Here is a 15,230-nt window from a genome sequence, read left to right on the forward strand (position 1 = left end):
CAGAAAGATGATGCGCTGAGAAGGAATAAGGCAGGACTTCTTCCGGTTTACCAGCCACCCGAAACGGGCTAAGGTGTCGAGAACAATGGACAGGCTTTCGTGGGCCTGAGCGAAGGACGGAGCCTTGATGAGGATGTCGTCGAGATATGGAAATAGGACCAAGCCTCTGACTCTCAAGATGGCCATCAGTGCCGCCATGATCTTTGTGAACACTCTTGGCGCGGTTGCAAGACCGAACAGCAGAGCGACGAACTGAAAATGATCTCGTTGCACTGCGAAGCGCAGGAAACGGTGATGTCCGGGAAATATCGGGACATGGAGGTAGGCGTCCTGGATATCTATTGAGCATAGAAACTCCTGAGCCTCCATGGAAGCAATTACTGAACGAAGGGATTCCATCCTGAAGTGTCTCAGGCGAACTCTCCTGTTCAGCAATTTGAGGTCCAGAATGGGGCGAACTTTGCCGTCTTTTTTCGGTACCACAAAAAGATTCGAGTAGAAACCCGTGAAGCGTTCTTTTTCTGGGACGGGAACGATTACCCCGGATTTGAGCAGAGAAGCGATGGCTGAGAAGAAGCCCGGAACTAGAGCGGGGTCTCTTGGAGGACGGGATTGGAAGAAACGATCCCGAGGTCGGGAAGCGAATTCTATTTTGTATCCCGAGGATACAACTTCCCTGACCCATGCATCCTCTACTGCGGAAATCCAGACGTCCCTGAAAAGGAGAAGACGGCCACCCAATCTGGGAGTTGGGCTGGAGTCTTGCCGAGAGTCATGCCGAGGTGGATCTTCCAGTCCTGGGCCTGGAGGATCTACCCTGGGAGAAACGAGGACGCCAGGACGGAGTGGGCCTAAAGGACACCGCCTTCTTCTCTTGACGTGCCTGTGGCCTCTGTTGCTGCTGGGAAAAGGAGTTTGACGCAGCGAAGCGACGAAAAGGCCGAAAAGAACGAAACTGTCGTCTAGGAGGAGGGTGACGAGGCTTGGCCTGGGGGAGAAGAGAACTTGTACCCCCGGTGGCGTCCTTAATTATTTGGTCCAGCTGGGAACCAAAGAGGCGAGAGCCCTGGAAGGGCAGACTAGTGAGGGACTTTTTGGATGACAAGTCCGCCTGCCAGGCCTTGAGCCAAACGGTCCAGCGGATGGCAACGGCATTGCTGGAAGCTTGAGCCGCACAAGACGCGACATCCAGGGAGGCGGAAACCAGGTATTCACCAGCGTGGGAAATCTGGTTGGCAAGTTCCGCTAATTGCGCGGGAGGCGCCCCATCCAGGATACCTCGCCGAAGATCCTTGGCCCATTTTGAGATGGATTTTGAAGCCCAAGTGGACGCAAAAGCTGGACATAGGGCCGCTGAAGCCGCTTCAAAAGCAGATTTCGCGAAGGATTCTATAACTCTATCGTTAGAATCCTTCAGAGATGCTCCGCCGGACAGAGGAAGCACCGTGTTGGTGGACAGCCTGGAAACAGGGGGGTCCACCGAGGGAGAGGCCGTCCAATTGGCGGTAAGTTCTGGAGGAAAAGGATATAACACACCCAGGCGTTTTCCCCTCTGAAAACGCCTAGTGGGGTTCTCTCTCTCTCTGGACACGATTTCCTCGAATTCAGGATGAGGAGCGAAAAATTTTGAAGGTGGTTTGGCCCGTCTAAACGAAACCGCCTGATCTGCGGGTTCCGTAGAGGGATCCTTGATGCCACATGTTTGGTTTATTGCCCCAATGAGGTTCTGGACTGTCACTCATGGTGGCGATTTGGTTAGGATCCAGCTCCGAAGTATCCTCCGAAGGCGCATCAGATAATGCCTCGCCTGACTCAGGGGAGGAGGATCGGTGGGACACCAACCGCGGGGGAGGGCCGAGCGGCGAGATGGAGCGCGAAGAGGACTCAGACCGACGTTCCTGTCTGGACCTTTTGTGGCTTATCAAGGAGAGCTCTGGCGGCGGTACCTGTGACCCGCTGGCTACGGCCGGGGTCTGCAGGGGTAACCGATCCAGCGCGGACACCAGGGTTTGAGATACCCGTGTTAAATCGGCCACCGATTGTGACAGAGAGGCGGCCCATCCTGGGATGGGGGGATCACTCTCGGGTGGAACAGCCGGGGGATCCTGGGCGGTGGGAACAATCGGGTTGCTGCAGGACTGACACAGCGGGGAGGACTGACCTGAGGGAAGTTTGCTGTTACAGGACGAACAAGCAAAGTACGTGACTAAGGCAGAAGAAGAAGTAGGGGGGCGAGAGCGGCCCCCTTTAGAGGTAGACATTTTGAGAGGTCCTCTGAAGATGCCAGTGGGTTAGGGGACAGTGGGGCAGAGGGGGGTGTCAGTCTGCAGTGCAGCTACTCACGGACCCGTCCTGGAAGATGTCCCACTTGCCGGAGGAGAACTCCTGCCCTGAGGTGCTGGATTCTGTGCAGATTTTGTGCCCACGGAGGATGCAGTGGCGAAGGTGTGGGGCGCGCTGCGTGAGCTCCTGCAGCTAAGAAGCGGTGAGCACACACAGACTCTGTCCCTGGAGGAAGGGGGCGGAGCCAGACAGGGGGGCGCCGATGAGCAGGCACAGTATGTCGGGCGGAAAAAAGCCCGCCCGATGAAGAAGGAAGTGGGCGGAGCGCGGCACCGGAAGTAGGCCCCGGAAAAGCCGGGGCCTAAATTAGAAGCCGGTGCCCGCTGAGAAGAACCCCCGCGGCGCAGACACTGCCCGGCAGAGCGACGAAGACACTGCCCGGCAGAGCGGCGCTGAAGCCGCCGCATGAAAGAAAGAGAGCGCTGCCGCCGGAGAAGAGTCGTCGGAGTAGGCCCCGGAAAAGCCGGGGCCTAAATTTGGAGCCAGTGACCGGAGGGAAGATCCCCGCGGCGCAGACGCTGCCCGGCAGAGCGGCGCGGCAGCCGCCGCATATAAGGGAGGGAGCGCTGCCGCCAGAGAAGAATCGGCGGAATAGGCCCCGGCTGGCTGTGGAGGTGAGCGCCGCCGGAGAGGCCGCCGCATAGAACGCTGAGGGGGGAACGCTGAGGGCAGCTGGTACGCCGCAAGTAGGCCCCGGGAAAGGCCGGGGCCTAAATTAGGAGCCAGCGACCGCTGAAGGAAAAACTGCAGGCAGGAGTGTGCCGTAGGCAGGCCCGTGAAATACTTGCCTAGTAAAATCCCCCGTCGTCTGCTACTAACCTTGAGAAGGTATCAGACGTCCATAGGAGCTGCTGATGGACGTCCTCGTCTCCTCCGACCGACAGGCTCTGGTGGGCGAGTGGGTGGGGGACGGGCCAGGACCGGACTTCTGAGCACGCTTGTGTGCCAGGCTCTTGGTCCTGCTGAGGGATCTATGAGGATACGGGGTGGCAGTACACGCCGTACTCATAGTCCGCTTGAGGGACTACAGGTGTGACTGTTCACCCTGTATCCCATCCGGAAAAAACCTGAAAAGAAACGACGCACATTGAGGTAGATAAGGGTCTAAAGAAAGACCCGTGTCCACTTCCTACTGACACTAAGCTAAACTGAAGAGTTTAATGCCAGTCGGTGGGGTGTACACTGCAGAGGAGGAGCTAACTTTTTTATTTGCATAGTGTCAGCCTCCTAGTGGCAGCAGCATACACCCATGGTTCCTGTGTCCCCCAATGAGAGGCGATAAAGAAAAATACATTTTTTAAATTTTTTTTATTTTTCCCTAACTAAGGGGGTAATGAAGGGGGTTTGATTTACTTTTATAGCGGGTTTTTTAGCGGATTTTTATGATTGGCAGCCGTCACTCACTGAAAGACGCTTTTTATTGCAAAAAATATTTTTTGCGTTACCACATTTTGAGAGCTATAATTTTTCCATATTTGAGTCCACAGAGTCATGTGAGGTCTTGTTTTTTGCGGGACGAGTTGACGTTTTTATTGGTAACACTTTCGGGCACGTGACATTTTTTGATCGCTTTTTATTCCGATTTTTGTGAGGCAAAATTAGCAAAAACCAGCTATTCATGAATTTCTTTTGGGGGAGGCGTTTATACGGTTCGGCGTTTGGTAAAATTGATAAAGCAGTTTTATTCTTCGGGTCAGTACGATTACAGCGACACCTCATTTATATCATTTTTTTATGTTTTGGCGCTTTTATACGATAAAAACTATTTTATAGAAAAAATTATTTTTGCATCGCTTTATTCTGAGGACTATAACTTTTTTATTTTTTTGCTGATGTTGCTGTATGGCGGCTCGTTTTTTGCGGGACAAGATGACGCTTTCAGCGGTACCATGTTTATTTATATCTGTCTTTTTGATCGCGTGTTATTCCACTTTTTGTTCGGCGGTATGATAATAAAGCGTTGATTTTTGCCTCGTTTTTTTTTTTTTTTTTCTTACGGTGTTTACTGAAGGGGTTAACTAGTGGGCCAGTTTTATAGGTCGGGTCGTTACGGACGCGGCGATACTAAATATGTGCACTTTTATTGTTTTGTTTTTTTTATTTAGATAAAGAAATGTATTTATGGGAATAATATTTTTTTTTTTTTTTACACACTTGTAAAAAAAATTTTAAACTTTTTTACTTTGTCCCAGGGGGGGACAATACAGATCGGTGATCTGCCAGTTTGCACAGCACTCTGACAGATCACCGATCTGTCAAACAGCGCTGCAGCGTTACCAAGTGCCTGCTCTGAGCAGGCACTTGGTAAGCCACCTCCCTCCCTGCAGGACCCGGATCCGCGGCCATCTTGGATCCGGGACTTGCTGCAGGGAGGAAGGTAGGAGACCCCCGGAGCAACGCGATCACATCGCATTGCTGCGGGGGTCTCAGGGAAGCACGCAGGGAGCCCCCTCCCTGCGCGATGCTTCCCTGCACCGCCGGCACATCGCGATCATGTTTGATCGCGGTGTGCCGGGGGTTAATGTGCCGGGGGCGGTCCGTGACCGCTCCTGGCACATAGTGCCGGATGTCAGCTGCGATAAGCAGCTGACACCCGGCCGCGATCGGCCGCGCTCCCCCCGTGAGCGCCGCCGATCGCCTATGACGTACTATTCCGTCCTTGGGAAGTAAAGCCCACCCCACATGGACGGAATAGTACGTCTAATGGCAGAAAGGGGTTAGGATCAGTAATATGCAAAACTGTTACGAATCTATCAGGTCTTTTTCAGATTGCCCTCTCCTATTTCCCCCTCTCTTAGTGTTAGAGAAAGCAATATGTAGGGGCTGTATCCGGTCTCCACAGTGTGGACAGGGAAGAGGACGAATACTGTCTCAAGGAGGGCATAAAATAGGGATTTTTGTGTACTCACCGTAAAATCCTTTTCTCCGAGCCAATCATTGGGGGACACAGACCGTGAGTGCATGCTGCTGCCACCAGGAGGCTGACACTAAGTATTACAAAGAAAGTTAGCTCCTCCTCTGCAGTATACACCCTCCTGCTGGCTCCCAGAGAACCAGTTCAGTGCAAAAGCAGTGGGAGATCATTAACACATCAGAAGACAACACATCAAATTAAAGAAAGACAAGCGCAAGCCACAAAATTAACAGGGTGGGTGCTGTGTCCCCCAATGACTGGCTCGGAGAATTTACGGTGAGTACACAAAAATCCCTATTTCTCCTTCGCCTCATTGGGGGACACAGACCATGGGACGGCCCAAAGCAGTCCCTGGGTGGGGAATCACATCACAGATCAAACCCCATGTATCAAACTGACTAAAGTTGCGCTTCCGCCGCCTGCAGAAAACATCCGCAAAGGTCTGCAAGTGCAGAAGTCGGAGAGAGTGGGCTGTATCAAGTTGCAGCATTGCAGACCTGTTCTGCCAACGCCTGATGCCAAATTGCACAAAAAGAATGTCCACCGACCAAGTAGAGTGTGCCTTAATCCCCACTGGGAAAGGCTTGTGTCTGACGCAGTAGGACTTCTGAAAAAAAACAAGTGAATTCATTTGGTATTGTGGCCCTGAAGCGGCTAAACCCTGCCTGAGACCTGCAGGAAGCACAAATAGGGCGTCCGACCTACTGAGGGGCGCCGTCTTCGAGATGCACCTTCTGAGAGCCCTTAGTACGTCCAGGGTGTGAAGAGCTCCTTTCACCCAATGTACCAGTGCAGGACAAAAAAAGAGAAGGACAAAGTCCTCGTTAAGGTGGAAAGACAAGACCACCCTGGAAAACAGAGGACGTAGACGATTCGATGGCCACCTTGTCCTGGGGGAAAATCAAAAAAAGGAACTCGACCGCACAGAGAGGCTAGCTCTGAGACTTGTCTGATGGACATCACAGTGACAAGAAAAAAAAACACACAAAAAAAACGACTTTCAGAGACGTTCTGAAACAGTTCGAAAGGCGTCTGCTAAAGAGCACCCGGGACCAATATAAGGTCCCATGCCTCTAACGGCATACTATAGGGGAATAGCACATGGGAGACTCCCCTGGAAGAGAATGCTCACTTATAGAATGGAAGTAATCCTGCGCTGGAACAAAAACAGAGAAGACTAAAATCTGGCCTTTGAGAGAAAGAGGTGAGCGCCAAACCTGATTCCAGGCCAGTCTGGAGAAAAAAAAAACAAAATGGAAGGAACAGAGAAGGCATGAGGAGATCCGTGGTGCCTGCACCATGCGAAAAAAAAGGTTATCAGGTGTGCTGATAGATGCTAGCTGATGCATGCTTCCCACGCTAATCATAGTGGGAAACCCCTGATAAGAGAACCCAGCTTGAGATCGCTCGTAGGCTTCAACGGCCAAGCTATTAAATACAGAGCCCCTGAGCTGTCATGACAAAAATGGCCATTGGCAGAACAGATCTGGATGAATCCAGTACAAAACTACTACCCTCATCCACAAAGCACTCCATGGCTCAGCACCACCCCACATCTCCTCTCTGGTCTCAGTCTACCACCCTACCCGTGCCCTCCGCTCCGCTAATGACCTCAGGTTAGCATCCTCAATAATCAGAATCTCCCACTCCCGTCTCCAAGACTTTACACGTGCTGCGCCGATTCTTTGGAATGCACTACCTAGGTTAATACAATTAATCCCCACAGTTTTAAGCGTGCCCTAAAAACTCATTTGTTCAGACTAACCTACTGCCTCAATGCATTAACCTAACGATCCCTGTGTGGCCTATTTAAAAAAAAAAAAAAAAAAAAAAAAAATCAGGTTCCTCGCATCATGTTCTCATTCACTTTATGCAGTTAATAGGCCTCTGTGTCTGTACTGCTACATATTTAGGCAGTTAACTGGTTCATGCAGCTTTACATGAACACCCGAGCCTTACACTATGGCCGGTCCGAATAACTAAAGCAATTGTTACCATCCACCTCTCGTGTCTCCCCTTTTCCTCATAGTTTGTAAGCTTGCGAGCAGGGCCCTCATTCCTCCTGGTATCTGTTTTGAACTGTATTTCTGTTATGCTGTAATGTCTATTGTCTGTACAAGTCCCCTCTATAATTTGTAAAGCGCTGCGGAATATGTTGGCGCTATATAAATAAAAATTATTATTATTATTATCTGACAGTCGCCACGGGACATCGGCGACTATCTGTACTAGATCTGCATATCACGCCTAGCGTGGCCAAGCCTGGGCGACAAGGATTACTGGAGTCCCTTCCACTTAGATCTTCTTGATGACCCTAGGAAGTAGGGAAAAAACACATACGGAAAACAAACACTGAAACCACGGAGAGATCCGTGTGCATGTGCCCCTGACGGTCTAGGGATCCTGAGACTGAGCTCTGAAGAGGAGTACCTTGGCGTTCAATCTTGAAGACATCAGATGCAATCTTGAAGACATCAGATGGAGTCCTTAAACGAGACCCTGTCGTCGGAGGAAGTCTGCCCCCCCCCCCAGTTTACTCCTGGGATGTGCCCTGCCAAGATCACCTGAGTGATCTCAGCCCCTCGGAAAAAACAAACTACCTGGGACATGGCTGCTCGGCTGTGGGTACCTCCCTTGAAGATTGATGCACGCCACGGTCGTGGCGATATACGATAGAATTCGGGTGGGAGAACCCGTCGAAGACTATGGAACTGTTGTAGGGCTTGCTGTATCGCTTGGATCTCCAGAACATGGATCTGGATTCCCAAGTTGACCTGCAGCCTTGAGCAGTGTGGTGACGCTTCCTAGCCACCAGAGTAGCAACCATTAACCCAGGGAAAGGTCTCCCCTGGTTGAGGGAGGAGCTCAAAGTCTACCATTTTAGCGTATCTGACCCGCAGACAAGCGAGGCGAAAAGGACTGCTTCCATTGTCGCCACCATTTTTCCCAGAATCCTCATAACAAAAAACAAATGGAATGAGGGAACGAGAGACAAAGTGCACAAGCTCGAAGTTGGAGGGCCAAAGCCTTGTCTCGAGGAAGAATCACCAAAACTCTGAAAGTGACAGGGATCATCCTCAAAGGGACATTTGTTGGGCTGGAAGTGGGGTAGACTACTTTAGCTCATCAGCCAGTCCAGGCAAGAAAGGCTATCGTGAGAGATACAGACCGACTCATAGTAGTCCTGTAAAGACAACCCTTTCACTAGGAAGTCGTCCAGGCAGGGCAGGACGACCCACCCTGAGAATGCAAAAACGGACATGACAGCCACCATGGCTCTTGTGAACACTCTGGGAGTGGAAGCACGGACGAAGGTCAAAGCCGTGAACTGAAAACGCTGTTCGCAAATAGCGAAATGCAGGAATACTTGGTAAGCAGGAAAAAAACAGAAAGTGGAGGTGAGCATCCTGAATGTCAATGGATGCCGACGGATATTGGAAAACTCCACCTTTCTCCATAGCGGTAATGACCGAACGGAGGGAATCCGTCCGCTGCAAGGGGAACGCCCTGACTGGAAAGAAGCAATGGCCCAGCCTGGATTGGTTCCAACCTCACGCCGAATAACTGACCACTCTGGTAATGGAGTGATGTCATAGGCTTGTTTGGATGCAAAGTACGCTTTCCATTCTCTAAGCCATAATGCCCATCTGATTATAATAGTATTTGCTGCTGACCCCGCCTCAACTAGGCAGGAGACCATTGCTTTAGCTACCCTTGCGGTGGCTAAGAAAGGGTAGAGCACTGAAAACTGAGGGATTTTCGATCGATGATCCATCTGGCAGGGACAGAAGGGTCTTTGGAAGTCAGTCGGGATACTGGTGAGTCCACTACTGGGAGATTCAGTCCAAACTTCTGCACGTACCCGGAGAAGCTACCGGGTGTTAGAATGCGCAGCTGTATCCAGCAGGTCAGAATAAACCATCTCTTCTTGTCACTGCTTCTTTGCGGTCTTTGGACGGCGTATGTTTAAAGTGATGGGAGCATTGATCCAGCATCCCTTTAACAGGGAGGTGAACAGGGACCGTCCTCCACCTTGTATCATCTGTTGAACAATGGTGATGCAGTGGGGGCTGCACGGAAACCAAAGGAGGTGCCTCTGTACATCCACGAAGGTCAAGCCACCGAGTGGACAGGGCTGGTTGTCCAGCATTAAACTCAGCTGCAGAAGAGGATGCTTGCAGGCGACACTCCAAGTGCTCATCTGTTGATGGTGTGGGGAGATCGGTGCCCTATAAGGGGCCCACCACCCTAAAAATTCAGCCCAGGCATGGCATCCCACGTCGCAGAAGAGGATACATGGACGGGACACTCCATGTGCTCGTCTGTTGATGGTGTGGGGAGATCGGTGCCCTTTAAGGGACCCGTCGCCCCTTTCACTTGAGAGAGAAGCTTTGCTCTCGGATGTCAAGATGTATGATTGGTTCGGAGACATAAAACAGATCCATTTCCAGACTCCTGTGCTTGCATCCATTTACCTCTGTTGTGGGAGTTATCCGAGCCACAGGGGATTCAAACGCTTTGTTCAGAGAAGCCATGGATAGTGACAGTGACAGTTCCCACTTAGAGGGGCTGGATACTGGACCCAGTGATAGAGGAAGGGTCCTGAGCGCATTTGGGATCATGGGAAAGAACACAGGCTGGCAGGAGTTATAAAAAAGGTTCTGATAAGCCTCAGGCTGGGACAGTGGCATGGTGTATGTGTTCCCTTTAATAGGGATTACCACGGAGAATAGTATACTCAAAAGAAATAGAGAAAAAGAGAGAGAGCATTGTTTTCTCACCCAGATCCTGTGTTCCCACTTCCCAGCTTCTCCTGCAGCTCACTGTGGTCAGCAATGAGATGGTCAGCGATGAATATATCATATATTTATGTAAAAACTGTCACTTCCAGATGCAGAGTAAGTCCGGAAACGACAAGGAATCCGGAAGATGGCCGCCGAGATTTGCATGGGCGCTTCTCATTTCAGACGAGAAGCGACAGAATAGTGGGCGGAGCCAGTGATGGTGCGTCAAAGCGCGAGCGGAGTCTCCGGATTGCGGCCTACCCAGGGCCAAAGCCGGGGGCTAAATTTTAGATCTAGCGCCGAGCGATGCAACCGAAACTACGCTGGACGGTCACTACCGCTGCCAGAGGCTCTCAAGAGCCTGTGCCACCTTAACTGACCCCCCTGCGTGAGTCACCGACATCTCTGTGCCGGGCAGGGCTGAGGTTCCTGGGCAGCCCCAGTATCTCCTATTCACCAGCGTATGGACAGCTTTGCGTGACCAGGCGGACCTGAGAGACCGGACAACAGTGTACAGTGCTGTTCTGGGCACGTACAGAAAGCCTCCAGAGGTCTGGTATGGACGCCAGAAGGACTCAGTCCTGACCTCTGCATCCTCTGTAGAGGTGACGGCGGGGCTCAGAGACCCTAGTTCCTGCTTACCTGGAGAGGCTGCCTGATGGTACTTCAGCTGACGCAGCAGGTGAGGAGTATTACCTCCAGCTGCCATACTCACGGTGTAGGGATAAAAGGGGGAAAGGACCCATGCGCCTCCTTGTTGCAGTGGGGACTGCACGGGCGCTAAGAGGGTCACTGTATATCCACTGGGGTCAATCCCCTCCCAGTGGTCAGGGCTAGTAGTCCACGGCCTGGATGTAGAAGAGGGTACATGGAGGCGACAATCCATGTGCTCGTCTTTTGATCGTGCTGGGAGATCGGTGCCCTTCAAGGGACCCGTCGCCCCTAAAAATCATCTCAAGCATGGCGTCCCAGGTCGCAGGAGAGGGTACGTGGAGGCGACACTTAACGTGCTCGCCTGTTGTTGGTTCAAGGAGATCTGAGCCTTGAAAGGATCCATCGCCCCATCTTCCGGGGAAAAAACAAAAATCAAAAGCGTAAACATTTTAAAATAATAAAGAATTTTGGGTCTCAATAGCAGACCCGTCCGTGTGCCTCTTACGGACACTAAGCAAAAACTGGTTCTCTGGGAGCCAGCAGGAGGGTGCATACTGCAAAGTCGGAGATAACTTTCTTTGTAATACTTAGTGTCAGCCTCCTGGTGGCAGCAGCATACACCCACGGTCTGTGTCCCCCAATGAGGCGAAGGAGAAAACAGGCTGTACAAAAGGAAAAAAAGCACTTGAAGAGGAAATCTGTGCAGAACAGAAGCTGTGCAGTTATGAGCTAATTAACAGCAGCAATGTGGACATATAGACCCTCTCATGCAGCCTACATTACTAGGAGAGACACTCCCACAAGAGTCAAATCTAAAACTTGCAGCAGGCTGCAAACTGCATTTGAGCGTAAATGAAGACTACAGACAAACTGGTTGCAACTTTATTCACTACTGGCAACCACCAATATGTAGAATAAGAACAAAGAAAGAAATATTACCAATTGCTATAGAAATATCAGTTGTGATTACATAATAATATAAATGACCGACCTTAAATGACTGCAGGGCGACCAAAAGCACCTCTACGTTGTCATCCATGAGCCGAGATAAAATAGCTTCTTTAATAAAGGATTCATCAAAGCCAGCCTAGTGAAGAAAAGAATATACTTAGGTGATGGAAATAAAGACAGAGTTGTAACCAGATTGATATCTGATCTAAAATATATGTACCTGGTTCTGATTCCAGGTTCGGGCATCAGGAATCAGAACACAGGCTCAACGTCAAGTATTAGATCAGTTGGGATTCGACTGAAAGCATCCCTGTCAATCAGATGTTTAACAGGGGCCTTCACGGTTTATTAGACCCATCAAAGATTTGTGAACCCAGGTAAGGTGTGCGAGAGGGCACCAACAGCCATAACAATAGCAAAAAAACAAAAAAAACGTGCCACAACTAAAGTAATAGCATTGATTAAAAATTAAATGAACTTTATTGAGTACAAAATATAAAAAACATACAATAAAAATCCCAAAATACAGACACAAGGACAGACTGGTGGATGAGCCAGTGTAGGAACCTCAATAGTATGAAAAAGTCTCAATCATAAGGTGATATGTATAACAGAGTATATTGTGTATATTAGTAACAATTACCCAATGACTATGACTGTATACTGAAGGCCATGAAAGGTATATATAGTACAGCCAACAGATAAGATCAGACACAAAGTAACTAACGACTAGCAAAAACGCTCACTCAAACACCCGACGCGCGTTTCACAAATGCTTCATCAGGTGTGAGTATGTTTTTTACATTTTGTATTGAATACAGTTCATCGATTTTTAATCAATATTATTTGTTTTTTTCGATATTGCTTATTAGACACCGCTCTGGACTGTGCATTGGATTGCGGCAGGTTTGTATTTCAAGTGATTGAGGGTGAGCTGTTAACACCAGGCACAGCAGCTACAAAAAAAAATATGAAGTTGTGTCTGGTAAAAAAATAAAGGAAATGCAGCCCTCTTATTGGTGGGGTGCTGAGAGTCAGACATCCATCTAGTATTGATGGCCAATCCAGAAGGCAGGCCCTCCGCTATCTGCAGTATACATGATCGGGTTCAGTCTGGACGAGGTGTGTCTTTTCGGACAACAGACAATGAAGAAGATGCCAGTTGGTCTCAAAGCCATATTTATGTAACCAATTCACTCCCAGGTCTTTGCTGCCCTGACAGCTCCAATGTGAAAGGGTCCTGTTAGAAATAATGTTCTGCCCAATTTTACTATATGACCCATGACCCCAAACCACAAAGACTAAAACCAACAACTTACCTTGGACTTCTCAATGATATCCTTCAGATGCAGAAGAGCAAGGTGTCTTACCACGGCTTGTGGATGATTCAAGCTGAGCAGGAGCGACGTATCACAGTCTGCCAATAACTGGAAGAGTTCAGACATTACTATGTGTACTCACATACAGACCTCTTAATAATTCTGTGACATTAGGAAAGATGCCAGCAGTGATTAATCGATGGCCATACCTCATGTTTTCCTCCGCTGGTGGAGAGAGCAATGAACTGGTGGAATAAGTCTTGTTTCTCTTGATCTTTCACATCCTTCAGTTGCCTTTCCAAAACAAAATCCAGTGCCTCAGGATATCTAGGTGCACAGAATAAGGTTGAGTTATATATGTGATACAAGTCGCCGGGTGATCAGATACCTACAGATACTGTGATTTTATTGTCATAGCCATTTGCAGACACTGTTGGAAGCTAACATAGGCAATATCTAAAATATCACTGAGCAACAATTGCCAAACAATGATGTCCCAGATGTGGGAGACAAGTCCGAAGACACCGGAGGCCATGGTAGCAGGTTTAGGCCATGCAGGCTGCTCAGAGTAGCATGAGCAACATTGGTCCAGGCAACATCGTGTAGAAAAACGGCTCGTGGGACACTTTGGAGATATGGCCATACCACTGGTTACACCACCAAATCAATGTACCGCCGAGCTGTTCGTGTACCTGAAATGAAGACCAGTCGGCAACCATATATTAAGCCACCTCACTCCATAGTCCCAGGAGAAAACCGATGTGATTCCCTTCGTGAAGGTCTCTCCATCAACGCCAGGCCGCATGTTGCTCGTGCAACTATGAGCCGCCTCTGTGGCCTACACATGTGCTACCATGGCCTGCAGTATCTCTCTGGATTTGTCTCCCATGGAGGACATCTGGCACAACATTATTGGCAATAAGAAGACAGCCATCAGCAGCGGATCTTGACGATTTAGGTGCCCGAGTGCATTCAGCGCAGCAGAACATTCTAAGTGTATGGGGGGCCGAGTTCTCTTACTAGTTCTGTATTGGGGTTTCAGCTCTTAGCAGGTAAACATACCATAAATATCTGAAAAAATAACCTTGAAATGGTAAGTTCCCACTTGTGAAACATCAGTCTTATTTTATAGTAATAGTATTATTCATGCGATTTTAACAAATCTCATACATAACCTAATAATAATAATTTTATTTACTGTATGTAGCGCCAACATATTCCGCAGCGCTTTACAAATTATAGAGGGGACTTGTACAGACAATAGACATTACAGCATAACAGAAATCACAGTTCGAAATAGATTCCAAGAGGAATGAGCTTACAAACTATGATGAAAAAGGGGACACACGAGAGGTGGAGGGTAACAATTGCTTTTGTTGTTCGGACCAACCATAGTGTAAGAATCTGGTGTTCATGTAAAGCTGCATGAACCAGTTAACTGCCTAAATATATAACAGTACATATGTATGAGAACATGATGTGAGGAACCTGATTATGGTTGAAGTTTCGTTTTTTTTTTAATGGGCCACACAGGGATAGTTAAGTTAATGTATTGATGCAGTACGCCAGTCTGAACAAATGCGTTTTTAGGGAGCGCTTAAAACTGTGGGGATTGGAGATTAATCGTAATAGGAAAAATATCCACAGTACAAAATCACCAAAATCTTGAGAAACTCTTGAAAAAAAAAAAAAACAAAGATTCAATAGCTTAGGGGTATATGCAATCACAAAAGGACAGTAAGACAGATGAAAGGAAAGGGGAAAAAAAAAGGTTAAAAAGGAAAGATTTCTGGACGCTACTAAATTTGCTTTCTACATACTTGTTTTCCAGCAGCCTGATGAATGGGAGAAAACATTGGCTTAGTTCAGACATTTTGTCATCATCTCCTTGATGTTCTTCACCATAACGAAGGAATTCCTCCAGGAAAGTGCTTCAAAATAAAGCAAAACATTTATATTACATCCAAAGAGTTGTAATAATACACAGACTTGATCACAGACAAAATGTGCAAAACAATGCAGAAAATGAGGAGGGGGACTGGGGAATAGAGGGTTTCACTAGCAAGCATGTAATCTCATCACTTAAAATGCTTCTGGGAGATAGAATATCAGAGCATCTTAATATCTTATTAAAGCATAAAATCTTCACTTTCCAGCACAAGACTTTGGCTGCAATCCTCGGGGCACAGCAATTGTTCGTTGGGAATCAGAATTAAAAGTTTTGCATCCTGCAAGGAACCTGTGAGTGATCGGACACAGCATCCC

The 15,230-nt window shown here is 48.7% G+C and overlaps 1 protein-coding gene across 1 annotated transcript in view; it reads right to left on the reverse strand.

Moving 5' to 3' along the window:
* HEATR1 (HEAT repeat containing 1) overlaps nucleotides 1-15,230 on the reverse strand; it is a 115,145-nt gene that overhangs the window by 85,650 nt on the left and 14,265 nt on the right. The window contains exons 10-13 of the mRNA XM_069769005.1: nucleotides 14,786-14,896; nucleotides 13,175-13,292; nucleotides 12,966-13,073; nucleotides 11,687-11,782 (exon numbers count right to left, since the gene is read on the reverse strand). Of these exons, the coding sequence (XP_069625106.1) occupies nucleotides 11,687-11,782; nucleotides 12,966-13,073; nucleotides 13,175-13,292; nucleotides 14,786-14,896 (433 nt within the window). The remainder of the gene's footprint in view (nucleotides 1-11,686; nucleotides 11,783-12,965; nucleotides 13,074-13,174; nucleotides 13,293-14,785; nucleotides 14,897-15,230) is intronic.

Source organism: Ranitomeya imitator, chromosome 5 (assembly GCF_032444005.1).
Source record: "Ranitomeya imitator isolate aRanImi1 chromosome 5, aRanImi1.pri, whole genome shotgun sequence".
Lineage (NCBI taxonomy): Eukaryota > Metazoa > Chordata > Amphibia > Anura > Dendrobatidae > Ranitomeya > Ranitomeya imitator.